Below are 25,620 nucleotides of genomic sequence, written 5' to 3'. Positions count from 1 at the left end.
ATTCCTGGGTCATTTTATTTTAATGCCTCTTTTTATTTTTTGTGTTATTTTCTTTTAATAAACCAATATCATATTTAGCTTTAAAAAAGTACAATAATAAAAACAAGCCCCCAAATGCCTTATTGAATAGAATAATTCATATCTTGCTTATTGGTATAAAAATGGAGGCTAATCATTATTCATGCTGCTAATAATGACACAAGTGAGGCAAAAAAGTGTGTTGGGGTATCTTAAGGGTCTAAATTGAAAACGTTTTTTCTCTTTTATGATTATATTCATGAAGGTTACTGTAAGGTGAGTAGGTAAAAAGTACAAAATAAAGCTAAAACAAAGAACCTCTTAAAAAACATTTAAAAATCAATTTTACAACAAAAGCATTTTTTTTTAATCCTCACCTGAGGATATTTTTTCCCACTGATTTCCCGAGGGAGTTGAAGGGAGGGAGGGGGGAGAAGGAGAGAAGGGGAGAGAGAAAACATTGGTTGCCTCCCATATGCACCTTTTCCAGGTCTGGGGAACCTGCAACCAAGTTATGTGCCCTTGAACAGGAATGAAACCCGAGATCCTTCAGTCTGCAGGTCAACACTCTAACCACTGAGCCAAACCAGCCAGGGCAACAAAAGCATTTCTTTATCATACGCAACTTTCAAATATTAGGATTTCACACGAAGAGACACAACAGTTACTATTGAGCAGGTTAGGACCTTAGGTAAGCAGACATTGACATTAGCTACCATATCCAGGAACTCCCAAATATAGAATAAATGGCAGAAATATTTTTTAGGTCCAAGATAAAAAGATAGCAACACAACCCATTAGAGAAAACGGTCTGCATCCGACAGAAAAACTGTCAGAATATGAACTAAAGATGAAAGGCAAGAAGGAGGCTTCATGGGAAGCTGTCAGTGTCCAGCTGCTCTGAAATCCGCAGAACCATCCCCACCCTCCCTTCTCTGATAGCATCCAAGCTCTGCATTCAATCAGACATTCCTCCCCACTGCCCCACTGCTCCCTTCTTCCCGAACGTTCCTTTTGTGGCTCACGCTGCACTGTTAGAGGACGACAGTCCACTCTGTGGACATTTCCTACCTCCAGCCACGCTGAGACTGTCAGCTTCTAGAGTACAAGAACTGAGTTTTAATTCATTTTTTAAAATCTCTCCCTCCAGCCCCCAGAGTCTAACACAGTCCCTGTCTGGCATTATTAAGCATTCAGGACAAATTACAAATTCCTTGGCTGCATAAATATCTCTGGACTACTAAGATGTAAAACTTGACAAAAACCACCAGGAATTATTATTTAAATGTAATATTGACAGCTTGCAGAAAACACTCAATAATCATATGCTCAGACTTTTTGGTCTCAGAACCCTTTACATTCCTTTTTTTTTTTTTTTAACAGTACAAAATTTGTATATTTAGAATTAGCCAGCTGGACTCAGTTTAGATCATCCCAATTTTGTTGCCAACATCCAAAGCATCAGTCAAACCTACGCCTTCTTTCCCCCATCAGGCTTGATCAGGGTGTTGCCCTTGGCCATGTCAGTGCCACAGGGCTTCTTCACAGCCTGTCTGACCTGGTGCTTGTTGGCCTTGACATCACAATGGACACAAGTGTACTGCTGTGTCTTCTCTCTTCGCCATGGCTGACTCGGGAGGGGGAATCTGACGGTGGTGCAGTGGTCAAGCTTGTTTCTCCCGGGAGTGCTCTTCCGAGGATATCTACGCTGCCGTCGCAGCCTCTTTGGTCGTAGGACGGTGGGTGGCCTGCGTATCTTTCTTCTGTGTGGCTATGGACGCCTTTCAGCACTGCTTTCTTTGCCTTCAAAGCCTTTGCTTTGGGTTTGACTTTGGGTGGGGCAGCTTCCTTATTCGATTCAGTGCCATCTTCATAAAAAGCCCCTTTACATTGCCCAGCCAGTGTGGCTCAGTTGGTTGAGCACTGACTGTCCCATGCACCAAGAGGTCATGGGTTCGATTCCCAGTCAGGTAAGCACATGACGGGTTGTGGGCCCAATCCCCAGTAGGGAGCATGCAGGAGGCAGCCAATCCATGTTTCTCTCTCTCTCTCCCTTTCTCTCTAGAATTAATAAAAACATATATAAATTTTAAAGCCCTTTTACATTCTTCAAATTACTGAGCATTTCAAGTAAGTAGTGTGGACGAAAGAGGGCCACATGCTAACCTGACTCACTCAGGGAAGGCCTGCATGACGGCCTTGCAAACTCAAGAGACCAGAAGTAACCACAAAGGATGGTCTGAAATTCAAACCTTTTAATTAAAAAGCAGTTTATAGTGGGTCATGACCTAGGCCAGGATCTTCCCTGACAAAGATCAGCTTGGATCTTTACTGGGCCTATTGTCTCTTTGCATCTAAAATGACCTACCTGTGGAATGTCAGAGTAACTTGTAACTTCCCTTTTTCTGGACCCCTCAGGGCACAACAAATGGCACCAGGCCTAAGAATACAACTTCCCTGGTTAGTTATCTTGTTAATTGTTGATTGTTAACTATTCTGTAACCCCCACCACCACCTATGTAAAAAATGTGTCTGTCATTTCACTTTTTAGCCAATCCCAGAGCCCCCCCCTTTGCTTTCTCCCACTTCCCTAATCTATCACCAGTGGATTTCAGTAATTTACTTATATCTCCTCCTTTGACTGTAATGTATAAAACAAGGTGAAAAAATGCCATTCTCCATAGCACTATCTCAGTATGTTGAGATTCTACTTCCTGGCAATTGTCGACAGTTTGGCTCAAATAAACTCACAAAAACCCAAATTCTTTACAGGTTTGAATTTTTTTTTTTTTTTTTACATTAACAGTAGTATTTTTGAGAAATTTCAAAATATTTATTGATTCATTTAAAGCAATGAGCTCATTACATATTAACATGCATAACATTTTTTTATGAAACAGGACTGTACTTACACACACACAAAAACAGTGAAAATAAAGGCATTCTTTTACATTTTTACAAATCTCTTTAATGGAAGACAGCTGCATTCTCCTATCTGTTTCTACATTCAATCCGTTGCAACATGCTTTGGTTAAAGTATGTGAGGAAAATCTAGCCTCGTACAGATATATAACTGGAAAAACAAAGAATATTTTAACACATTTTTTGGTAATTACGGATATTCTTTTTGATACTACACCAAAACTCAACAAGTAATTGTTTCTTAAAGGTTTTTGCACAATATGAATCTAAAACCTCACTACTGATCTTTTGGACTATTTTATTTATCTATTTTCAAGCTTGTGGGTTCACAGAAGCTATCAAGCTCAAAGTGGTGGGTCCAGTTTCTCAAAATTCTAATTTTTCCTCTGAAGCTTAAACCTTAGCACTGGCAAATACGATCAGTTGTTTTCCTTGAAATGGCAGGTCTACTTCCTCCACTTTCAATAAAGTGTCTGCCAGTTACCCAAGTCTGAACAACCCGTTTGTCTGTCTGTTTTTCTTTTCTTTGTTTAATCTTTATTGTTGAGAGTATTACAGAAGCGCCCCCCCCACACTTCCCCCCTCCGCCCGGTTCCCGCACTGCCCACCTCAGGCCTTCACCACCCCACAGTGTGTGTCCATTCTTTCACATGAAAATGGTGCGCTGTGAACAAAATGGCTCTGGAAGCTTCTGAACAACAGCCCGCGCCCTCTGGTCACTTCCCATTTCCTCCCCAAAGAACGTTACAAAGACAGACTTCAAGGTTGGGATTTGATAAAATCGATAATGGGGTCCACAAACCACTTTGCGAAGTGCTGCTTATGAACAATTCTGAACTTTAGAAAATAGTGAAGGCTGAAATGGAAAAGGCCCCTAATCTGGAAGATTCCAGGGTTCTCTGTCCATTGGTAGCACAACAGCTAACAACTGAGTGCTCTACAGTATCATCTATTTTTATATACTAATTCATTTAATTCATATCTTGAAAGTAATGGAAGTATTAGTAGTGATATTTACAGAGGTTCAGATCTCATTCTATCTTGTGTTTAAACAAGAGCTACATACAGGTTTCTGCTTGATATACAGCATTGCTTAATGAACACAGTGGGTACCTGCCAAGCCAAGGTGAATTCAGAAAGGAAAATCCAGACCAAGGCCAGTGAAAATCCCAGGAAAGCCAGGTAAGGGATACCACACATGAAAAAAGAGACAGAGACGGAAGTCACACCACAGGATAGCGCGGGCCACACCTATGTACACCTTTATCCTTGCCGCAGGGCTTTTCTACAGTGTCTTAAATTCAGGTATCTTATAATTATACTAGGGGCCCGGTGCACGAAATTCGTGCACTGGGGGGGGGGGTCCCCCCAGCCCAGCCTGCCCCCTCTCACATACTGGGAGCCCTCAGGGGTTGTCCTAGTGACAGCTTAGACCCGCTCCCTGCTCCCCTTGGGGATAGGGCCTAAACCGCAGTCTGGCCTCCCTTGGTGGGAGGTGACTGGGCTGATCAGGGGAAGGCACCAGCCCCATCACCCCGCTGCTGCAGCCACTGCCAGTCACCGCAGCCACCAAGGTGTTTTCATCAACACGGACTCCCATCCCTTCACCATGAAAAAATGACAACTTTCTTTAGGCATTTTCAAGATGTGTCTTTCATATAATAATAATTTATTATTTTTTTTTAGCCTCACCTGTGGATATGTTTCCATTGATTTTTAGAGAATGTGGAAGAGAAAGGGAAAGACAGAGAGAAACATCAAAGTGAGAGGAACACTTTGATTGGTTGCCTCCTGCATGAGCCCTGACCTGGGCCCCAGCCAGGGAGGAGCCTGCAACCTAGGTACATGCCCTTGGTCAGAATTGAACTCAGACCCTGCCATCAGCAGGCCAAGGCATTATCCACTGAGCAAAACCGGCTAGGGCAGGATATGACATTTCTTAGCCCTCCAGCAGCGGACCTTTGTTTTTTTTCGCCAGGAGTGTGGTGAAGAACCCTAGATCACCTTTTTGTATTCTTATTACCCAAGTTACTAAGAATATTACCAGAGGCATACAGGGAGCTTAACCAATGAGCGGTCAGAAAAGGTGTTTCCTCTGTAGTTCACACCTATCGCCGGCTTGCCCTCCCCTCCGCCCTCTCCACCCCAGGCCTGGGCAGGGGACCCCGATCTCCCCCCATCACCAGCTCCGCCCTCACCCAGGCCTGATGCCTCGGCCAGAGGCGTCGACCCCCATCACCCTCTGATCGCCAGAGGTGTCAGGCCTGGGCAGGGGACCCCCAGACCCCTTTGATTGCCGGCTCCGCCCCCTGCCCAGGCCTGACGCCTCTGGCCCAGGCATTAGGCCTGGGCAGGGGAACCCCATCTGTCTCCAATCGCCAGATCAGCCCCTTGCTCAGGCCTGACGCCTTGGCCAGAGGCGTCGACCCCCATCACCCTCCAATCACCGGTTCCGCCCCCCACCCAGGCCTGATGCCTCTGGCTCAGGCGTCAGGCCTGGGCAGGGGACCCCCATCTGCCCCCCGATCACCAGCTCCGCCCTCATCCAGGCCTGACACCTCCGCCAGAGGCATCGACCCCCATCACCCTCCGATCGCCAGATCGGCCCTTTGCCCAGGCCTGATGCCTCCGCCAGAGGTGTCAGGCCTGGGCAGGGGACACCCAGACCCCTCCGATTGCTGGATCGGCCCCTCACCCAGGCCTGACGCCTCCACCAGAGGCGTCAGGCCTGGGCAGCGGAACCCCATCTCTCCCCAATCACCAGCTTCTGGGCGGCTTCTGGGACCGGCCTGCGGCCCGGGATGGCAGCTCGTGCTGGCGGCTGCGCTGCCCCGCCCTGCCTGCATATGCAAATTAACCACCATCTTTGTTGGAGGTTAATTTGTATATCGTGCTGATTAGCCAATGGGAGGCGTAGTGAAGGTACAGTCAATTACCATGTTTGTCTATTATTAGATAGGATGGTAAACACAAGCCAAATAAAGCTAAGCAAATTCTATATATTTCTAATCTAATCTTAAGGATGACCTTGTAAGGTAGGTGTTACTGTTACCTGCCTAGATAAGGAAACTGAACCTAAGAGAGGTTAACAAATTGACAAAGGTTACACAGATAACATATGGAAAAACCAGGATTCGAACTCAAGTTCAGTTAATGCCAAAGTCAGAACTCCCAATCACAGTCCCATCTGGCAGTGTTAAGTTACTGAACCAAAATTGCACAATTACTTCCAAATAGAACCAGTATGAGAAGCCATGTCCATTTCTCTAATTTAAAGACAAAATAATAAAAAAGAGGTTTCTTTTTAAGTTTGAAAATCATGTTAGAAAAGAAAACCTATCAAAGTTAAAGGCCAATTTATGTACCATTATGACAATGGCAAAATTACAGAAGTGGAGAACAGATTAGTGGTGACAAGGTGTTAGGAATGGTGAAGGAGAGGGTAGGAAAATCTTTGTGATGATGGACCAGATAGAGCGACATTATGGTGGTGGTTACACAAAGCTACACTTGTGATGAAATGGCACAGAACCATACACACATTGTACTGATGCCGATGTCTAAGGATTGCTATTGCCCTACATCATATAATGTACCTTTGGCGGGGAGTGACAGAAGGGTGCAGGGCAGCACAGCAACTGCCTGTGCACCTAAAAAATTCCAAGTTTTTAAAAAGTCAAAAGAAGAGGTTAGCTGAGTACAGCATTACAGGCAAACTAGGGATAAGAAAGAAGCCAGACATGAGAAAAGCTGATTAAATGACAAATAGAATACCCCCAAAATATACCATAGACAGCTGGACAGTAAGTAAAGAAAGAATGCCATAGTTAATGAGCATAGTTAATGATTCAGGAATTAACTCGTCACATATTACTTTCTTCTCTGTGTTTACTACAGGATCTCTGGTATGGGTCATCCTTTTTGAGAAATCCTTAACTGTGAATCATACTTTAAAAAAAAATTGTCACCATCCTTACCGGTAAGGAGAAATTTCTCTGTGTGGCTAATGTAAATAATATATGTTTTTCAAAACACCTGAGACTCAGTCCTCATTATTCTCCAAATCTTTGCTTTGGAATATGAAAAAATAGTCCCAGACGCCAAATTACAAGAATAATGGTAAGTCATTGTGTTTACTCCTTGAGTATTAAAAAAGAAAAAGGGAAAGAAATTCATTGTTTATAAAATCGGATACAAAAGAAACCAATGTAACAAAGCAGTATCCATGGCAACTACAACTTAATATTTCAGGCCTCTTCAGCTGCAGTGGATTAAATAAAATGACAAGATGTTCCCTTTGAAAAGTAACCTGTTACCATGGAAACATTTTAGTCTAAGAAGTAAACAGGGAATGGACAGAAAGGAGCAGGAAGCCTGCAACTGAATATCAAAAAGGGAGCCGCATCTATGCCAAGGGATGAGAAGGCTGGCTGGCAGACCCGAGAGGTTAGCTGGAGAGGGGAGCCTGCCCGGACAGAATCACTTCTTCATCCTAATGAGAGGGGGTGGCACTGCAATATCTCTACATGAGCATGGTAACTGCCTGGGACAAGGACCTGAGTCCATGGGGGGTGAGGGGGGAGAAGGGACGCGGACATGGGGCTCAGGGGAAATGACACGAGTTAGCAGAACAGAGGCCCCTGGAGGAGCTGGCATGACTTCCCATCATAACCCAGACATGGACCCCACCCCAAACACAGCATAACAGCAGTGTGGCCTTTGGCACATTCCCAAAGGCCTGGTAACTCTCAAGTCAGACCCCTGCCCTGTGGCTAATGTCATGTGAGAATGAAACACTGTACAATATCCCTTTACCTGTCCTTCAGATGGCAAGGCACAGAGAGCAGATCATTCTTATCTTTTCTACAGTGTGTTGAGTTAAGCAGAAGGACTGACATGAAATCAACAAAAAGACCAGAAATTCCACTACCTCATTCAGAAAGTGACAACAGAAATGGACTGTGGGTCAGAATTAAATACACCAAATTTTAGAAAAATAGTAAGGCAATTATCAGAATTTCTTTTTATTTATTTTTAATTGTATTTTTTAAAAATTGATTTCAGAGAGGAAGGAAGAGGGACAGAGAGATAGAAACATCAATGATGAGAGAGAATCATGGATCGGTTGCCTTCTGCACGCCCCACACTGGGGATGGAGCCCACAACCCGGGCATGTGCCCTGACCAGGAATAGAACCAGTAACTTCCTGGTTCATTAGGTCTATGCTCAACCTCTGAGCCACGCCGGCCGGGCAGAATTTCTTCTTTTTAGAAGGGTGCGGGCAGGCGTAAAGATGACGCTAATGCCCGGCCGCAGTGGCCGAGTGGCTGAGCGTCGGCCTATGAATCAGGAAGTCACGTTCAATTCCCGGTCAGGGCAAAGGCCTGGGTGGCAGGCTCGATCCTCAGTGTGGGGTGTGCAGGAGGCAGCTGGTCAATGATTCTCTCTCCTCACTGATGTTTCTCTCTCTCCCCCTCTCCCTTCCTCTCTGAAATCCATAAAAATATATTTTTTAAAAATGAGGCTAATGAGGTGGGAGACTGGAATAGTGTGCAAAGTTTCTCAGATTTGTCCAACATGAACACGTATTTCTAAAGGAGTCTTTAGCAAGTCTGTGATTTCTTTAAAGTCTAACATAGTATCTTAAAAAATCATGTAAATTTTATATTCTATTCCAGAACATATTCTCATTCATTTTAAGATAGAAAATATTTTCCCTAAATCTGAATAAAACCACCATGTTTTGTACATCCTACCAGGATGCCCCAGGACTTTGGCACCCACTACTGGGAGGGGGGGGCTGGCAGACACGCCTGAGTCTAGATGCTCAGGTGCAGGGGAAGAACACAGACTTCAGAGTCAAATGAGCCTGGATGAAAATTTTAGTACCAAGGTTCTGTTAGCTCTAAGAGTGACTGTGAAGACTTAATCCAATCTCTTTGAACCTTAGTTTCCTCATCTACACAACAAAGTTCTTAACGATGACACCTGCGAGGCTGCTATAAAAATAAAACTCATCTATGGAAGGAAGCAGGCACCACTCCTGTCGCACAGTAGTCATTACTATTACTGGCTGCAGGGCCGGCAGGGAGAACAGAAGCTAATTCCTCTATTCTAAGTTCCCAAAGCAATACCTCTCTATCCTTCAGCCCTTATCACAGGCATAATTTTATATTTATTTTGTGTGATTATTTCTTTCAATGGATGCCTTGCTCTTTAGAATAAAAGCACCATATGGATAGGAATCAAGTCTGTTTTTAGCTCTCCATTATATCCCAGAGCCCACTGGCACCCACTAAATATATTTTAAATGAATAAATGACTCCAAATTTTTAACTAAATTATTATTTAGCTACCGATAGCCACTAAACATTTTGTTACAAAATCCAATCAAGTCACTTGTAACAGAAGGCTAGCCCTCCAAGCAAAATTAATCTGAAATAGGGTTGATAAAGTGCCCAGCAGAAACAAAATTCAGCATTCATTCAAAAAAATCAAAAGAAAAAAAGAGAGTCACCAGTTGAAAGAGTTAATGTTCCAAAATTCATACACAAATGCAAAGATCAAGACAGGAACTCCTCCAAAAACCAGGATCACAGTATTCTCTGATGGAAGTCCCGTAGTGGCCATCTAACCCAGTCCTCCAGCTTCACAGAAGAAACCAGGACTGGAGGAGATAAAGGCGCTCTTTTGAGGGATTCTAGGCCATAGAAGCAGCTATCCCTCCATAGGGGCCCCTATATATCATTCAGATTCCAGGCTAAGAGTTTAGGCATTGGCCGAGGAGTAGGAAGAATTTCCATGCTGACAATAAGATGCAGTAAACATGGCATCTACACAATAATATTTAACATCACAAAACGTGATAAAAAAAAAGTTAAACAACATGTAAGAAAGAATCTGGTTTCAAAGTGCTGCAATGACTCTACTCCACTGTCTAAATGTCTTGTCTGGCCCCGGCCATTACACAGCAGCATGCAGTGGCCGCCATGGCACATGGCTGCATCCCACCTCAAGTTCCTTCTGAGTTTTACTGTCATCACTGGCAGCAAAGAAGGAAATGGCTGCTAAGGACCAGAGCCCACCACAAAGCTGCACGCACATATATATCTGATGCTTTAGAAAACCAACTTATTTTCAAAATCCCACTGTTACTGAAAATAATTTATAAAGCAGCAGTATTTGAAGATTAAGCCAATCTCCTGACCAGAAATGTTGCTGATTTTTTGCATATTGAAATTAAACTTTATAATGAACAGAAATGGAGTGTCCCCAGAAAATTAGAGACTTTGGACCAAATAAGCAGCTCTACAATACACATCTAAATGTCACTTTGTTCCTACTGGGAAGCCTCTGAAAAATGCTATAAAAATATGACCATAGCCTTCTTCTTCTTCACTACAGTGGTGAGCATATGGCGGGGGTGGGGGGTGGGGGTGGGGGTGAGGGTGGAGAGAATCTAGCAGCACCTCTGGTGGCAACACAAGCATTAATACACACACACACACACACACACACAGAGAAAGTGGTAAGAAAAGAACAACATTGAACGCTAAACGCACCAAATGTTATGCAATATGGAAGTAAAACTTCTCTATAAAGATATTCAAGAAGTGTAAAGAAAACTATAAACACCCAAAGAGCATAAGAAAAAGAGATCAGTAAATGGTGGTTAAACACATTGGTCACTAACTTAACTTACCATTAATTCCTAACATAATTCTTAGCATTGTTTTCATTAATAAGGTTTTTGAGAGAACCATACCTACAAAGGATTGTAGAGTTGGCCTTTGAATTAATAACAATAATACACTGAGCAACTATATGTCAGACACTTTCATAGTTTTTATCCAATCTTAATAACAACGGTAAGAACTATTGTTTATCTCTATATTACCCAGGAGAAAACAGGTTCAGGGGAGGGAAGGAATTCATCCAATGTCACAGCTGGTCCAATGTCATTTATGAGGTGGAATGTGAACTGTGCCTCTAACTCCAAATCTAGGCTGTTCTCTTACCGTAGATGCCACTCATTTATGCAACATATTTAGGCTGGAGGCCCATTTGTCAGGCACTTTCCTGGGAACTGAGGCTAAAGAACAGACATGGTCCATGCCCCAAAGCTTAGAATCTAATAGGGAAGATAATCAACCAAATGATCACAAATAAATGTATAGATCAAATAATTCTGAACTATAGAAATAATGTCTAATAACCCCAATGAATTTGAATAAACTATTTTAGCTTAGACCGAAAGTAGTAGAGTATACATCATGAGACTAGGTTAGCTTTAAAGATATGTTCAAGAACCTATATCCCCTTCTATCAGAAACTACTCAATACAGATGACTCCAGTTTGGGCGGAGATTCATGATGATATCCAGTAGAAAATGTGCTATTTTCTATCTCATTCTGATACTGTGAAGTACAACAGGAGGGGGGCAATGAGCTACAATGAAACGAACTAGCATGTTTTCAATGTCCAGGCAACACAGACCCTAGACAACTTCACTAACCAGGAGAGTAACTTTCCAAGTGCTATTCCTCCATCTCTACCATCACCTGACAAGCAAGCACACAAACCCCAAACCAGAGGATGACTGACCAGCAAATAACATTCCCAAAGTATTTTTTCCCAAGACAGGAACATACAGAACAAACACTTATCACGCAAGACACAGCTCTAGCGACTTACTTTATTGGATTTGAAACACAGACATTGGACTCTTAACAAAGGGTTCTGTTCCCATAGTCCGTGGTCAGCAAACCGCAGCTCGCGAGCCACATGCGGCTCTTTGGCCCCTTGAGTGCGGCTCTTCCACAAAATACCACGTGGGGGCGCACACGTACAGTGCGATGGAAACTTCGTGGCCCATGCACAGGAGTCGGTATTTTGTGGAAGAGCCACACTCAAGGGGCCAAAGAGCCGCATGTGGCTCGCGAGCCGTGGTTTGCCGAGCCGCAGTTTGCCGACCACTGCATCACCAGAGTAACTATTAAGTCCTCACCATCTAAACAGGCAGCTGCACTCAAGCTCCACAAATACACATTTTATGAGGCCAGACCAGGCCAGCCAGACAAGGGGGAAGAACCTGGCCAGAGTTGATTCAGCTACAAGGAGAGCTTCCTTGTTCACATTTTATTTGCTAAATGTAAAATAAAATAAAAAAGTTTGAGAAGAATGAAAGATCCTAGAACAGAAAGGTAGTTCCACAACTGTTTCCCCAGTAAGTGTTCTCCTAATTTAAATAATGCGTTTTCTAAATAAACCTGAACCTTCAGTCCTGCAAGGATCCCACTTGTGAATGACCAACAAGTACTCACTTCCCAGTGTCTCTGAAGAAAGGACAAATGCAGACTTAGAAGAGTAAATGTGCTTCTACACAGAGTGAATAAGACACAGTCCCGAAGCACTGCTATCTGGTTTGGGGGAAAGTGGGTATCTGCTCCAAACTCCCAAATGCAAATCATAATAGAAGAAAATAAGTAAATAAAATCAGAGTAGGAAGCCAGCTCTCACATGAATAAAAAAAGGGATTAAAAACCAGTAATAAATGTGCTAACCCTATATTACTCCTGCATAATCCATGTGCTTAATCGCAATACTAAAACTTAACCTGCTAGGAGCCAGATTACACTTCAGCAATATCTTCAGTGTCTAGAATGCACTATTAGCTTTTCCAAAACTGTCCGTCAAAATCAAGGGCCTCCTCTTGTCACTTTTTCTCTACAGGAAGAATTTCTCCCTGTGTCATCCTATGAGTTTTTCAGTTGCACATTCATCTGTAGTTGGCTTCCCTTCAGCCCCAGAAATGCACAAAACTAAGTGTCACTTCAGTTTTTTCCCCAACCTTCTCAAAAGAAAGAGGAACAACTAATACAATGTAAACACTTCACTTAGTATTTACTGGGGTAAGACTTCAACTTAGGTAGGCTCCCTAAGTTGACCACAGTGACAGCCATCTTTCTGAGCCTCATCTGCAAACAGGACACACACCAAAAAGAATTTTTGGTCTGGAAAAGACGGGTGTCCATCCCCATCAAGCTGTGGGCACAAAGCGTGGCCTGGTCAATGCCTCCACTTCAATAGGCATCAACTCCTCTCTTTACTCCTCTCTACAGAATTCGCAGGTCACACAACAAAAAGACACATACACAAGTGCCATCCTCTGCTAAAACAAAACAAGTAAACAAAATACCTGGAATCTCAACGGCTAGCACACATGTCACTGCATAAAGTTTTTTTTAATTGCCAAGAAATTTTCCAGGCAACTGGATTGCTTCCTTTTGAAGCACTGACAGTAAAAAGTGGTGTGACATAACTTTTCATTTATTTAAAAAATCCATTTTAAGGTGATACTGTTGCAACCATAATCCGTAACTTTCCCCTGCATACGTCAAAACATGTGCACTATTTCATTTTCACATGTCACGAAAGGATTACAAGAATTATAATTTGCTCTGGCAAACAGGCTCTCCATCAAAACAGGTTCCACCCACCTTCAAAGCAACCAATAGCTGCCCACCTACCACCCTCCCTGAAACACCCAAACAGAGCTGCTCTGGGCCCAGGCATTGCTAGCGCAGCAGCCTGCAGGTTTGCTCTGCAGGTGCCTGAAGGCAAACGAGCTCAGCACAGGGCACCCAGCAAGACTTAGGTTAAAACTACACCCAGAGGAAGAGATGAGAAGAGGACCGGGACAGGGGACCCACAAGGTTCCCCATTTGCTTTAATGCATCTCCGGGTAGACCCCATCCTTAGCTCTGATTGCACGCTTCACAACACCACCTACGTGGCCAACCGGGGCTGAATTAAAGGCTCTCAGGAACATGCACTATGAATGATGAAATGATTCATAAACATCTTCAAAGTGAGAAAGAGCAGCAAAAAACATCCCTGTCTCGGTGAGGCCAGAGGAAGATTAGCCTACCTGCAGGGGCTGAATGGATCATCCATGACTAACAGAAGCTCTGGTGAGTCTAGCTGCCTCCCTGATCTCTCTTACAGCTAAAACTCTGCCCTTTTCTACTCTAACAACTCAAAATGGAGGCACATGCAGTCTGAGAGACCTCATAGAGCTTTCACTGAGCGTGTGCTATGACCTAAGCCTTCACGCAGAACGCAGAAACTTCCCCCTCACACTGACAGGACTGAGCATGTGCTGTGACCCTCCCTCATCCATACACTGTCTCTCAACGCAATCAATCTCAACCCTGCTGTTTCCGTAAATAAAGCCCAGCCAACAGCCTCTGCAGCTTCTCCCGCATACCAAGCTAGTGTGCAGGGAAGTGGGGCCTTCGAAAGGGGATCCGAGACAGCCGACACGGCGACTCAGCGAGCAGTGCCACTGAGAGGCTTCCGAAAAATGCCTTGTTCTGTCAAGACAACAGCAAGTTTTGTCTTTAAAAAATAATAACAACTTGTGGTTTTAAATAGCAAGATCTTCAAAAAGAACAAAATAAAAAAAATACACTATGCATAACTATACAAGATTAGTTAACAGAAACACGGTGGCACATTTAAAAACATTTAAAAATAAACCATCACAGCAGTAGCTACTTAAGGGGAGCAACCCCACAAATTTCTTTCTGAAAACTTCAAAACATTTAGGAAAAGGACACAGGAACAATCCTGGCAAAGCTGTGGAGTGCTGGATACTGCACAGCTACAAACACAACGCAGGTGGGGAGATGGTACAGGGAGCAGAGTATCTAAACCACCTTATTCTATGCAAAGAGCTTCATCCCCTTTAGATAAGAAGTCTAAGATCTCCCCAAATCATAAATAAAAACATTTCCTACAGTGATCTGCAGCCAGTCAGCAATGTCTAACTTAAAGAATGTATTTCTAATAGTAAGGACAGGGAGGTCCAAATCCAGAGGTTGAAGAACACCCTGCCACCAGCATCCGACATCCACAGATGTGGCGGTCTCCTGCCTCAGAACTCAGGCACTTCTTCAGAACACTGCCCAGGAAGCTGAATTCATTCAACGGTAATCAGAAAGGATTGCTAAAGCCATGTAAGCAAGGCCACACAATCCTAGTCGTATTGAGCACTATGATGTATTCCTATTGCCCACAGTACCAGCCAAGGCATTTTCTGTTAAAATCCTTAAAAACACATTCATGCCCTCTCTCCCAAACTCCTCCTCCAAAATAAGGCAAACTGGGCTGTCAGCCATATAAGAACCTGAGGTCTGGATGTGTATGTAGTCTGAGTTTTTGCAAACTAAGAGATGATTATTTATATTATGACTTAATTATAATTTAAGAAAAAGAAAGACCATGAATGCCCTAAAATGTATAACGGATGAGACAGGGTAGGAAAGAGCAGTGCCAATTCTGTTTCCTACAAATGTAATGGAGTGTGAAGAAATTAAAAACTGCTTAAGAGTACTCTATGTCCTCGAGATTCCTAAAGTTCAGGCAGAACCCATTCCATTTCTTGGTGCTCATGTTCGTGCTACTAAATCACCAAGTTCTGACACTGAGATTAAATAAAAACTCTCATTATGCCAAAAATGTAATTGACACAACACAAGAAATGCCAGGTACACTTGAAAAGTTTTACTTCTGACCCAGCACATGAAGCAAGTGTCTATAGGTTAGAACACCATTTCCCCTATCCTCCTATCTAATAATAGAGAAACATGGTAATTAGCCGTAACTTCGCTACCCTTCCCATTGGCTAATCAGCGAGATATGCAAATTAACTGCCAGCCAAGATGGCGGCCACCAGCCAGGCAGCTGAAGCGTACAGGAGGCTTGCTTGCTCCAGCGATGGAGGAAGCCAAGGTTGCCTGCCTGCTGCAGCCCAGCTCTGAGCTCTGGATGCAACAATGTTGCAATTATAGAAGCTAAACAAACCCCAGAAACCTGCTTTCAGCTGCCAGCGGGCTCAGAGCTTAGAGCGCCAGTGATGGTAACAGAGTTTCAATTATAGAATCTAAACAAACCCAGATACCTGCTTTCAGCCCGCAACCAGCTCTCAGCTCCAGTGACAGCTATAGAAGGTAAATAAATCCCAGAATAAAAAAAAGAAAAAGAAAAAAAAAGAGCCTGGGAGCTTCAGTCGCCCGCCAGCCTGAAAACGGCCCTCAGTCTCTCACCCAGACTGGCCAGGCACCCCAGTGGGGACCCCCACCCTGAAGGGGGTGTGACCAGCTGCAAACAGCCACCAGCCCGTCATCCAGGCTGGCCAGGCACCCCAGTGGGGACCCGCACCCTGAAAGGGGTGTGACCAGCTGCAAACAGCCATCCACCCATCATCCAGGCTGGCCAGGCACACCAGTGGGGACCCCCACCCTGAAAGGGGTGTGACCAGCTGCAAACAGCCATCCGCCCATCATCCAGGCTGGCCAGGCACACCAGTGGGGACCCCCACCCTGAAGGGGGTGTGACCGGCTGCAAACAGCCATCAGCCCCTCACCCAGGCTGGCCAGGCACCCAAGCGGGATGCCCACCCTGATCCTGGACACCCTTCAGAGCAAACCAGCCAGCCCCCTCCCGTGCACCAGGCCTCAATCCTATATAGGAAAAGGGTAATATACAAACTGACCCTAACAGCAGAAAGACTGGGAATGACTGGTCACTATGACACACACTGACCACCAGGGGGCAGATGCTCAATGCAGGAGCTGCCCTCTTGTGGTCAGTGCGCTCTCACAGGGGGGAGCTCTGCTCAGCCACAAGCCAGGCTGATGGCTGCCAGTACAGCGGTGGTGGTGGGAGCCTCTCCTGCCTCCTTAGCAGTGCTAAGGATGTCTGACTGCAGCTTAGGTCTGCTCCCCGCTGGCAAGTGGACATCCCCTGAGGGCTGCCGGGCTGCCAGAGGGATGTCTGATTGCCATCTTAGGCCCAATCCCCCAGGGAGCAGGCCTAAGCCAGTAAGTGGTCAACCCCGAGGGGTCCCAGGCTGCAAAAGGGCACAGGCCGGGCTGAGGAACCCCCTACCCGCGAGTGCACAATTTTTTGTGCACCAGGCCTCTAGTCTATATAATAAAAGCCTAAGCGGCCATTATAGCACAGTGACCAGAACAATCAGTCACTATGACGTGCACTGACCACCAGGCTGGAGAGCCTCTCCCGCCTCCGTGGCAGCGCTAAGGAGCAGCAAGCTGAGCGGTAAGGAGCAGCGAGCAGGCGGGTGGTCCCAGACTGCGAGAGGGACCGACTGTTGGCAGGTGGACATCCCCCGAGGGGTCCCAGACTATGAAAGGGCGCAGGCCGGGCTGAGGGAAACCCCTGTGCCACCCCTCCCCGCCCCATACACGAATCTCATGTACGGGGCCCTCTAGTTGGTATATAAGATAACATGCCCCAGGAATAACTAGAAACAGTCTAGAGAAAAAGACTTTCTAAAAAGAAGAGCAATTAAATTAGAACCTAGCAGTTAAGTAGGTTAATATGACCACCAAAGTATTTCCTTGAAATGTGCATTTTTTAAAAGATTTACCATATCCCTTTATATGGAAAATGCTTCCTAGAAAAATTCAACTGAAGATAATAATTTAATAAATTCATCACTATTCTCAAAAACCATGGGAACTGTTCCTTGAGGACAGCACAACACCCTCACTATCACAACAAGTCAAGATACATGAACTGTAGTTTTGGTCCCACAAAGGCCCTGAGTGACTTTAAGGGCAAGTTACCAACATCCTAGGGCCTTTCCTCTGTAACACTGGACCCCAGTAGTGACCCCAGCCTTCTTCAACATCCTCTTCATTGCCTGTCTTTCCTGACACTATCACTCACAGCTGTCCTTTACACACCAGCTGGACAGACCCCCTTCCCATCACCCCTCGGTGGCAGCACACCAGAGGGCTCACTCTCCTCTTTCACACTCTTTCACAAGGGGAATCCACCCACCCGACCACAATTCCAACCAGCCCCTCTAGAGATACCTCCTTACAGGACCAGCTTGGAAAGCTGGGAGAATTTTGTGCCTGTCCTGCTGTAACTTAACGTACGACAGCTTCTTCTGGGTGCCTCCCCTCTCCTTAAGAGATTTTAAGATCTGTAGGGGCAAGGAAAGTATCAAAATCATCTTTATTGGAACCACCCAACTTTCTTATTTTATACCTCAAAAACTTCATCTGATGCACTGAGAAGGGCACAAAATCACTTATATAGTATTTCTTTGCAAAAATTACATAACCTAAATCTAATCAGGAGGAAACATGGACAAACCCCAACTGAAGAATATTCAACAAAACTGGCTTCTACTCTTCTACAATGTCAATGCCATAAAAAAACAAAAAGGCTAAGAAACATGTTATGAAAACAAAGAATGGTTAAGGATATAAAGAGACACAACAACTAAATGCCAACACATGATCATAGGGAAAAATTATGATAAAGGTCATAAAAAATGGCAAAATTTCCAACTATACTAATAAGAGGGTAATATGCTAATTAGATCGGACATCTTCTGGACAAAGCCACGGTGGCAGGGGCCCAGGTAGAAGCGGTTAGGGGCAACCAGGCCGACAGGGGAGGTCAGTTAGTGCTGGGGTCCAACCCCAGCAGGTCCAGGGGTCCCCAAAGGTGTGGACAGAGTCGGCGAAGAAGGAATGACATGGAGACAGCGTTCAGTTGATCAGCAGCCTAGCCAGGATCTCCAGCCAAGTTCTGGTCTGGATCTCCAGAGAGGTTCTGCTTAGGATCTCCAGCCAGGTTCTGTGTCCATGTTCTCTTGCTAGGTTCTCCAGCCAGGTTCTGTAGCCATATTCCCTCACTAGGTTCTCCAGCCAGGTTCTGTCCAGGTTCTCCAGCCAGGTTCAGTCACCAGGTTCTAGTCAGGTTCTCTTGCCATGTTCTATCCAGGTTCTGTAGCCAGGTTCTGTCTCTAGGTTCTTCAGCCAGGTTCTCTCTCTAGGTTCTGTTGCCAGTTTCTGTCCAGGATCTTTTGCCATGTTCCCTCCAGTGAAGTTCTTCTGTCTCTAGGTTCTGTGTAGGTTTTGTCTTCCAAGTTCTGTGTTGTTACATCTGTATTTATACCAGTTGATTCCAATCCTATCAATCTCTATTCCAAAGGTTAGGGCGTTTCTTATCTCCATTCCAGGGAGTAAAGATTATGTAGCTTAAGCATGATTGTTCATAGTTAAAGTAATTACCCGCCTGGCACTTAGTTAAGAGGTTTTATTCCCTCCCTAACTTCAGGGGAAAATCCCTACCTGGGGAAACAACCTTTCTCAGAGAGGAGACCTTGGTTAAAACACATAGTGCCAAGAAGGTGAGCAAACATTTTAAGAACAGTATGCCATATATGCCAGGTCCTTTGAAACAGCAAGGATGGACTGGCTCCCGGCAAGTTAGGGGCGACCAGGCCAGCATGGGAGGGCAGTTAGGAGCGATCAGGCAGGCAGGCAGGTGAGCAGTTAGGAGCCAGCGGTCCCAGATTGCGAGAGGGATATCCGACTGGCAGTTTAAACCAGCAGTCGGGCACCCCCCGAGGGGTCCCGGAATGTACAGGGTGCTGGCCGGGCTGAGAGACCCCTCCCCACCCCGCGCATGAATTTTGTGCACTGGGTGCCTCTAGTATGAACGATATTAGACTATACACTACTATGTCAATGTGACCTTTCCTGATTTTGATAGCCATACAATGGTTGTATAAGAGAATGTCCTTGGTCTTGGAAAATATACATTGAAATATTTAGGGGAAAAGAAGCTTGATGTCCTATATTCATTTCCAAATGTTTCAGGAAAGAAAAATACTAGAGAGATAGTAATGGAGTAAATATGGAAAACAATATGGTAAAAAACAGAGATAATAAGTAAATCTGTAATAAAGTTAAAAAGATAACACATAAAATACAATGAAAATAAAATAGCAAATATTACAAAATGTTAACAATTGTTGAACTGGGGAAACTATATATGGGAGTTCTGTGTACTAACCTCATAACCCTTCTTTAAGTTACGTACATAAAATTCCAAAATGAAAATTTAAAAACATATCAAAGAAACAAAAAATACTTGTACTCGCCTTCAGCCATGAGTTCTCATGGAGTCTGGAGAGTGGACAGTCCAGTGGCACTGACCTGCCTGGCTACCTGCTTCGTCGTGCTCTAATCCCCACCTGAATCAACTAACATCCAGCTCCAAGTTCAGTCCAACCTCAGAATATGGGTTTTCTCCTCAGAGAAAATCAAGGAGCCCTGAAACCTAGTGGTCTGGTATTTCAGTAAGGCCACGTGCCACACTGAACCAGACTTCCAGTTCCAGTGGACTGTTCCCACTGACCAAGCCTCGTCTTTCACCAAGGAAACCTTGGAACTATACTCAGTACTGAAGGGCCTCTAATGACCTGGGTCTTTTTTTTCTCCACTGGCTGTCTTGAACAGTAGATACCTGCGTACTGCTTCTGACTGCCTGCCAGCACACTTCCTTACCTGTCACCTGACTGCCTGCAGGGATATGCACACCCTACCTGCATATGGCCTATTCTACTGCTTCCTTCGGTGGCCTATCACAAGGTCTTCTCAGATGTCTGCTGACCACAGGTACGTCTACATTATCTCTGACCTCCCTCTCTCCTCCCCTAGCAAATAATAGGTGCAGCATTTACACTTCTAAATAAAGGGGAGATGAGCAAGTGAATGAATATGCTGTTCTAATGGATTCTTCCTTAACTTTATTTGAGCAGAAAATATGTTTATCAGAAGTAAAGTCAGGCTCTAGCTGGTTTGCTCAGTGGATAGAGCATCACCCTGTGGACTAAAGGGTTCAATTTCGGTCAAGGGCATATGCCTGGATTGTGGGCTCAATCCCCAGTGTGGGGCATGCAGGAGGCAGCCAATCAATGATTCTCTCTCATCACTGATGTTTCTATCTCTCTCTCTCCCTTCCTCCCTAAAATCAATAAAAATATATTTTAAAAAAGAAGAAAGGTCTTTTAATACTTGCAACTGTCCTATAAGATTGATACTGTTTCAAAACAAAGTGGAATAAAATGAATTAAGTACAACGCTCACAGCAGAGTCAGGCACGTACTGCTCACTAACTAGCTATTAGTAACATTACTGCCATTGTCAGTCAGGGAACTATTAACTTATAAGACCTTGCAAATGCCTCAGTTTAAGATTATTACTAAATACAATGATGATAATCCTCAAGCCTCAGAAGAAGCAGCAGCTCCTTCCGGCAAGAAAAGTGAAGAGGGTACAGCTGATTGCAGGTGATCAAGAACATTCTCTCCTGGGTAAGATAGAAGATCAGATCTGAGCCCTTCACTTGTTTCCACCAGATTACTAAGAGAAGACTCATACTGAAAACCAAAGTACCAAGAATATAATCAGATGTTTCATGCTACAGACCAAAACCACTGATAATTTCATAAGAAAAACAGTAATGTTGGGGAAGAGGGGAGAAAGGAAGAGAAAGAGACATCAGTGACCATCAATATGAAATGCTCCATCTTAAATTATATGTTTCTTCGCTATCCCTAAATGCACTCTGGGACCTAAAGAACTCTTATTAGCAAGGGGAGACAAATGGACTGGTCCTTGGGAAAGTTCATGCTTCATAATTTAAAGATAAAGGCATCTCCTCTCAAATGGCCAATATCAATCTTTCTGGGACTCCACTCACCATTCCTTCCCCTCCTAACTCAGTAGCCTGAGTCAGAGTATGCTGACTACGTAAGTAAATTTGGGGTGAATCTTGTACACACAGCAAAAGTGAACACTCCCTGAGTGCAGAAATGTCAAAACCAACTCCAAAAGCAAAGCCCACTTAAGGGTTCAGAGTTTAGGCCAGCATTAGATTCAGGTCTCTCTCATTTGTCAGCCCCTTTTAGCTTGTGTCCTACCTAAAGCTAAAAACATCTGCCCCTAGTTTTATTTTCCCAAATAAGTTTTGTTACTTAAACATCAATGTTAACAAACATACAGTATCACCACCCTCAGCTAAGATCCTTAGGGTCAGAGGATTTTCAGAATCCAGAGCTCTTTGGATTTAGAAAGGTACTGGAGTAAAATACCATATACGATGTAACACCCCAACGGTGTCCGAGAAATGACCACTCTTCTACCACATTAGTGCTTTGCTGTACAAGTTGTGCAAACCCACACAAAGTGAACAAATTAAGAATTAAATAGCTTCATATCAGTTCAAGTCAAGTGTGACCATCAAATGAGTGTCAGCATCAAACTTAGCATAAAAAACTTTCGATTTTTTCAGTGTTCAGATTTCAGAATTAAAGATAAGAGACTATGCATCTCTCACATTTTAAAGGCAATGGCGAGTCTGTTCCCTATCATACATGTGTTCAACAAACTAATGCCATCAGAACCAAAAGTCCTGGACAACCAAGTCCCTGGCAAGACACAACACTCTGAAATACAGTAACCAGTTTAGGGAAAAAATAAAAAGGTAGCCAAACATTGGGGTTTATAATGGATCTATGTGAAAAAAATAATCCAAGCTTTCAGTGCTCTCTAATATGCTAAATAAATTACAGAAAATTACATAAATAAACTTTTAACTACTATCAGAAAATTTGCTATGAGATATAATAATTCTATCTTAAACTCTGGTTCCAGCTGCTGACTCGGAGCACAGTTCCTGCATTATTTAAGTGGAAGGAACAGTCATCGGAGTTTGCAGTCACAGAACTGCCAGTCTTTACCTTCCAGAAGTCTTCCCGATACACGCGTTACCTCCCAGGATTAGTGCCAGTTTGACATTTCCTCTTCAAGTGCCTCAGGGCACTGAGTCAGCATACAGCCACCATTACATGCCAGGCCCACCCATTCAAGTGGGGACTACCGAGAAACCAGCTCACCATACAGCCCCATTCCTCACAAACTTGAAACAAAGACAGAAATAGAGGTATGAGAGGTAAGTTCTGCAGCGATATGCACCCTGAGCATTCTAAAGATTGGGCTGCGCATGCCCAGGTGGAGAAGACACAAACAGGTTTCTACAGTCTGTTCAATCACATACACTCTTTTGATCATCTGAGCAGCTGCAAGAACTGTACACCCAACTCCGAGTTCAGAGTGGAAGCCATACTGGCTCCACTGCTACAAATTCTCATGTGCGAGAGTGCCGAAGTGTGTGATCTGCCACAAGCTTCACTTACAAGTACACAAGCAAACACCTGATCACTTCATCCAGCACTCCCACAGCACTCACAATAGACCGGGCAACAGCGGGGCTCGGGGAACACCAGCACCGAGAGGGACAGGGACACACGGTGGCTAGAAGTCAAGCGCCCACAGAAGTGACGCAGAAGCAGGGCCCGGGCATGCGCCGCACAGGCACGGCTGTGAGTTGCTTTTTCGGGTGAGAGACAAAGACCGTCTCCTTTGGCACAGCTCACCCACACTTCAGAACGAACGGGAAGGACCACGCTGAATGACTGCGAGCGGCGCACAGGAAAATGAAGCTGGAGCTGTGCGTCCCTCGCTGACACAGGTACGTTAGATGCCACTTTTTAACATGCCTTCGGCAAACACAGATGCATAACCAAAACGAGTTATACATAATTTGGTTGTTTGTGATAAACCTAAAAGTTAAACATTTAAAACACAAAAGCAACTTAGTCAATTCACTACTACATATGCTTGTGCAATATGACAACGATTTACCAGATAGTTACATAAACATGACATCACTAAAATAACAGACTCCATTGTGTCCAGACAGAAATCCAAGTTCAACTGTTCCACATTCCCTCTGGGCAACAGGAAGACACGAATGACCAGTCAGTAAATGCAAATGTAAAATAAACATTTCAAAATATAAGATGCTTTTGCACTATTACCATTGGTTAGCGTCTTTGTCATTGGAACAGGGCAAACTTCAAAAGAGAAAATAAAAGCGAAAATTCACTGTTTTCTAAAGAAAAACGGTAAGCAAAAAAGGTGACCCTTACACTATTACCACTATAGCAGTTCTATATATACCTTAGTAGGGCTTTATACAGCCTCTTACAACCACAACAAAAAATATGGTACATTTTATTGACCCTAGGTTGACTGTCTTAACATATAATTTCTCAGCATCCTCCAGGAAAAGTTTTCCCCTAAAACGATTACCCATCTTGCTATTACACTTAATGAGGTTCTTCCACTAACCTCCTTGAGCCAAGTATCTTTTATTTCATTCTAAATCCTTACATTTGTAGAACTTTCCATGAGGTTCTAGTGATTTCAATATGGTACCATGGAAGGTATGACAAAATACACATGAAGGTAATAAATAATCTGCCAATTCATAATAAATTCAAAACAGATAAACTAAACATGTGTCTTTTTCCCCTCTCTAAACCCAAATTTTCTCACGTTTCCTTTTTTTTGAAAGAAAGACACTAAAGCTGCTTTAGACACCAAAGACATTCATTATAACTTCTTCCAAAGAGGTTTACTATAGAATTTGGAGTGCATTTGTTTTCTTTTAACCTTACTAGTATTTACCCAGATGTACACACACACACACACACACACACAGTCAGAAAAGCAGAAGTTCTCAACGAGTGGGCCCAAGTGACTCACTTACCTTGTCTCAGGGTTATAGCCTAATATGTAGAAAAATGAATCCACTCGGGCTTTAAACTCTCTAGCAGCAAATATGTCAGAAAAATGGGAGATGTTACACTTCCCTCTGAAAATAAGCAAACAAACAAAAATACATTAGTAATACCCTCAATTATTTTGTAAACCAAAATACTATTGGAGGGGTGGTGGGGGGGAGGGGGGGAGTATTAACTAAATCCACATTACTCTAAGAACCTGTAGATGTAGCTACAAACTCTGTAATCATCTATTCCAACAACTGGGAGTTCCCCAGGAAGAAAATGCCCAATATAATCTGTTTTTTTGTTTCATGACTGCTTCAGCTTACAAGTTTACAACTTCATTGCTTTTACTTCAGCATTTTAGTCATACAGTAAAATTAAACTACAAAGATAAATTGTGGGCATAACTGTGATGAAAGTTTATTAAACTAGTGATGGGGGAACTTAAAGCCACAGTTAAATGATGAAAATGGCCCTCTTAAGCCCTTCTACATCATCAGAGCAAAATAGCCTTTCCTCCTGCTACCTTACGATGGGCAGAATGTGGAACTGTTCAATAGATGTTTCTCTTTTAACATACAAGAAGTAAACTGACTTGAAAATTAAAACAGAGCAATTTTAACTTTTAAAATATATGGATGCATTATAATATACAAACAAAACCTCCCCAAATTTTTAAGTAACATTAAAGGACTTAAGTTGAAAAACACATTCCCATAAAAATATTGCGATGAGGAGGAGTAAGATTTCCAGGTTCATCTACCAACAAAACGTAAACCACAATATAGCTGAAAACTATCCAGTACTGCACAACTCCTTAAGCCATGTTTCATGCACCAAATGTAAATGTCAGCAGCATTATACCATGCAATAGGGCCCACCTTCCCACTACACACACACATGTGCACAAACACACACACATACATGTTGAAATAATTTCCTAGAAGCTAGAAAGTAGGGAGGTTTATCCTGGACAGCAGGGAGGTTTTAAGAACTGCAACTCCCTCAGTGGTTTCAGAAGGTAACTTTAATACCAAGTGGAAGCTAACGGTTACGGTTAAAGTAGGTGAAATGGGAGGACCAAACGCACATCAAGAGTGCGCCAGGATGCTCCCAGTGGCATGGCGTGCCCTCCCTCCCACAGCTTGAA

General features: G+C 43.7%; 1 protein-coding gene across 1 annotated transcript in view; it reads right to left on the bottom strand.

The window, feature by feature from the left end:
• Nucleotides 1–25,620, bottom strand: part of RERE (arginine-glutamic acid dipeptide repeats) — a 398,085-nt gene that overhangs the window by 121,525 nt on the left and 250,940 nt on the right. The window contains exon 7 of the mRNA XM_081087056.1: nucleotides 24,452–24,556. Coding sequence (XP_080943182.1) covers nucleotides 24,452–24,556 — 105 coding nt within the window. The remainder of the gene's footprint in view (nucleotides 1–24,451; nucleotides 24,557–25,620) is intronic.

Source organism: Myotis nattereri (assembly GCF_964212035.1).
Source record: "Myotis nattereri genome assembly, chromosome: 3".
In the NCBI taxonomy this organism is placed as follows: Eukaryota; Metazoa; Chordata; class Mammalia; order Chiroptera; family Vespertilionidae; genus Myotis; species Myotis nattereri.
The sequence above is the reverse complement of the archived record's forward strand: the minus strand, read 5'-3'. Positions and strand labels throughout refer to the sequence as shown.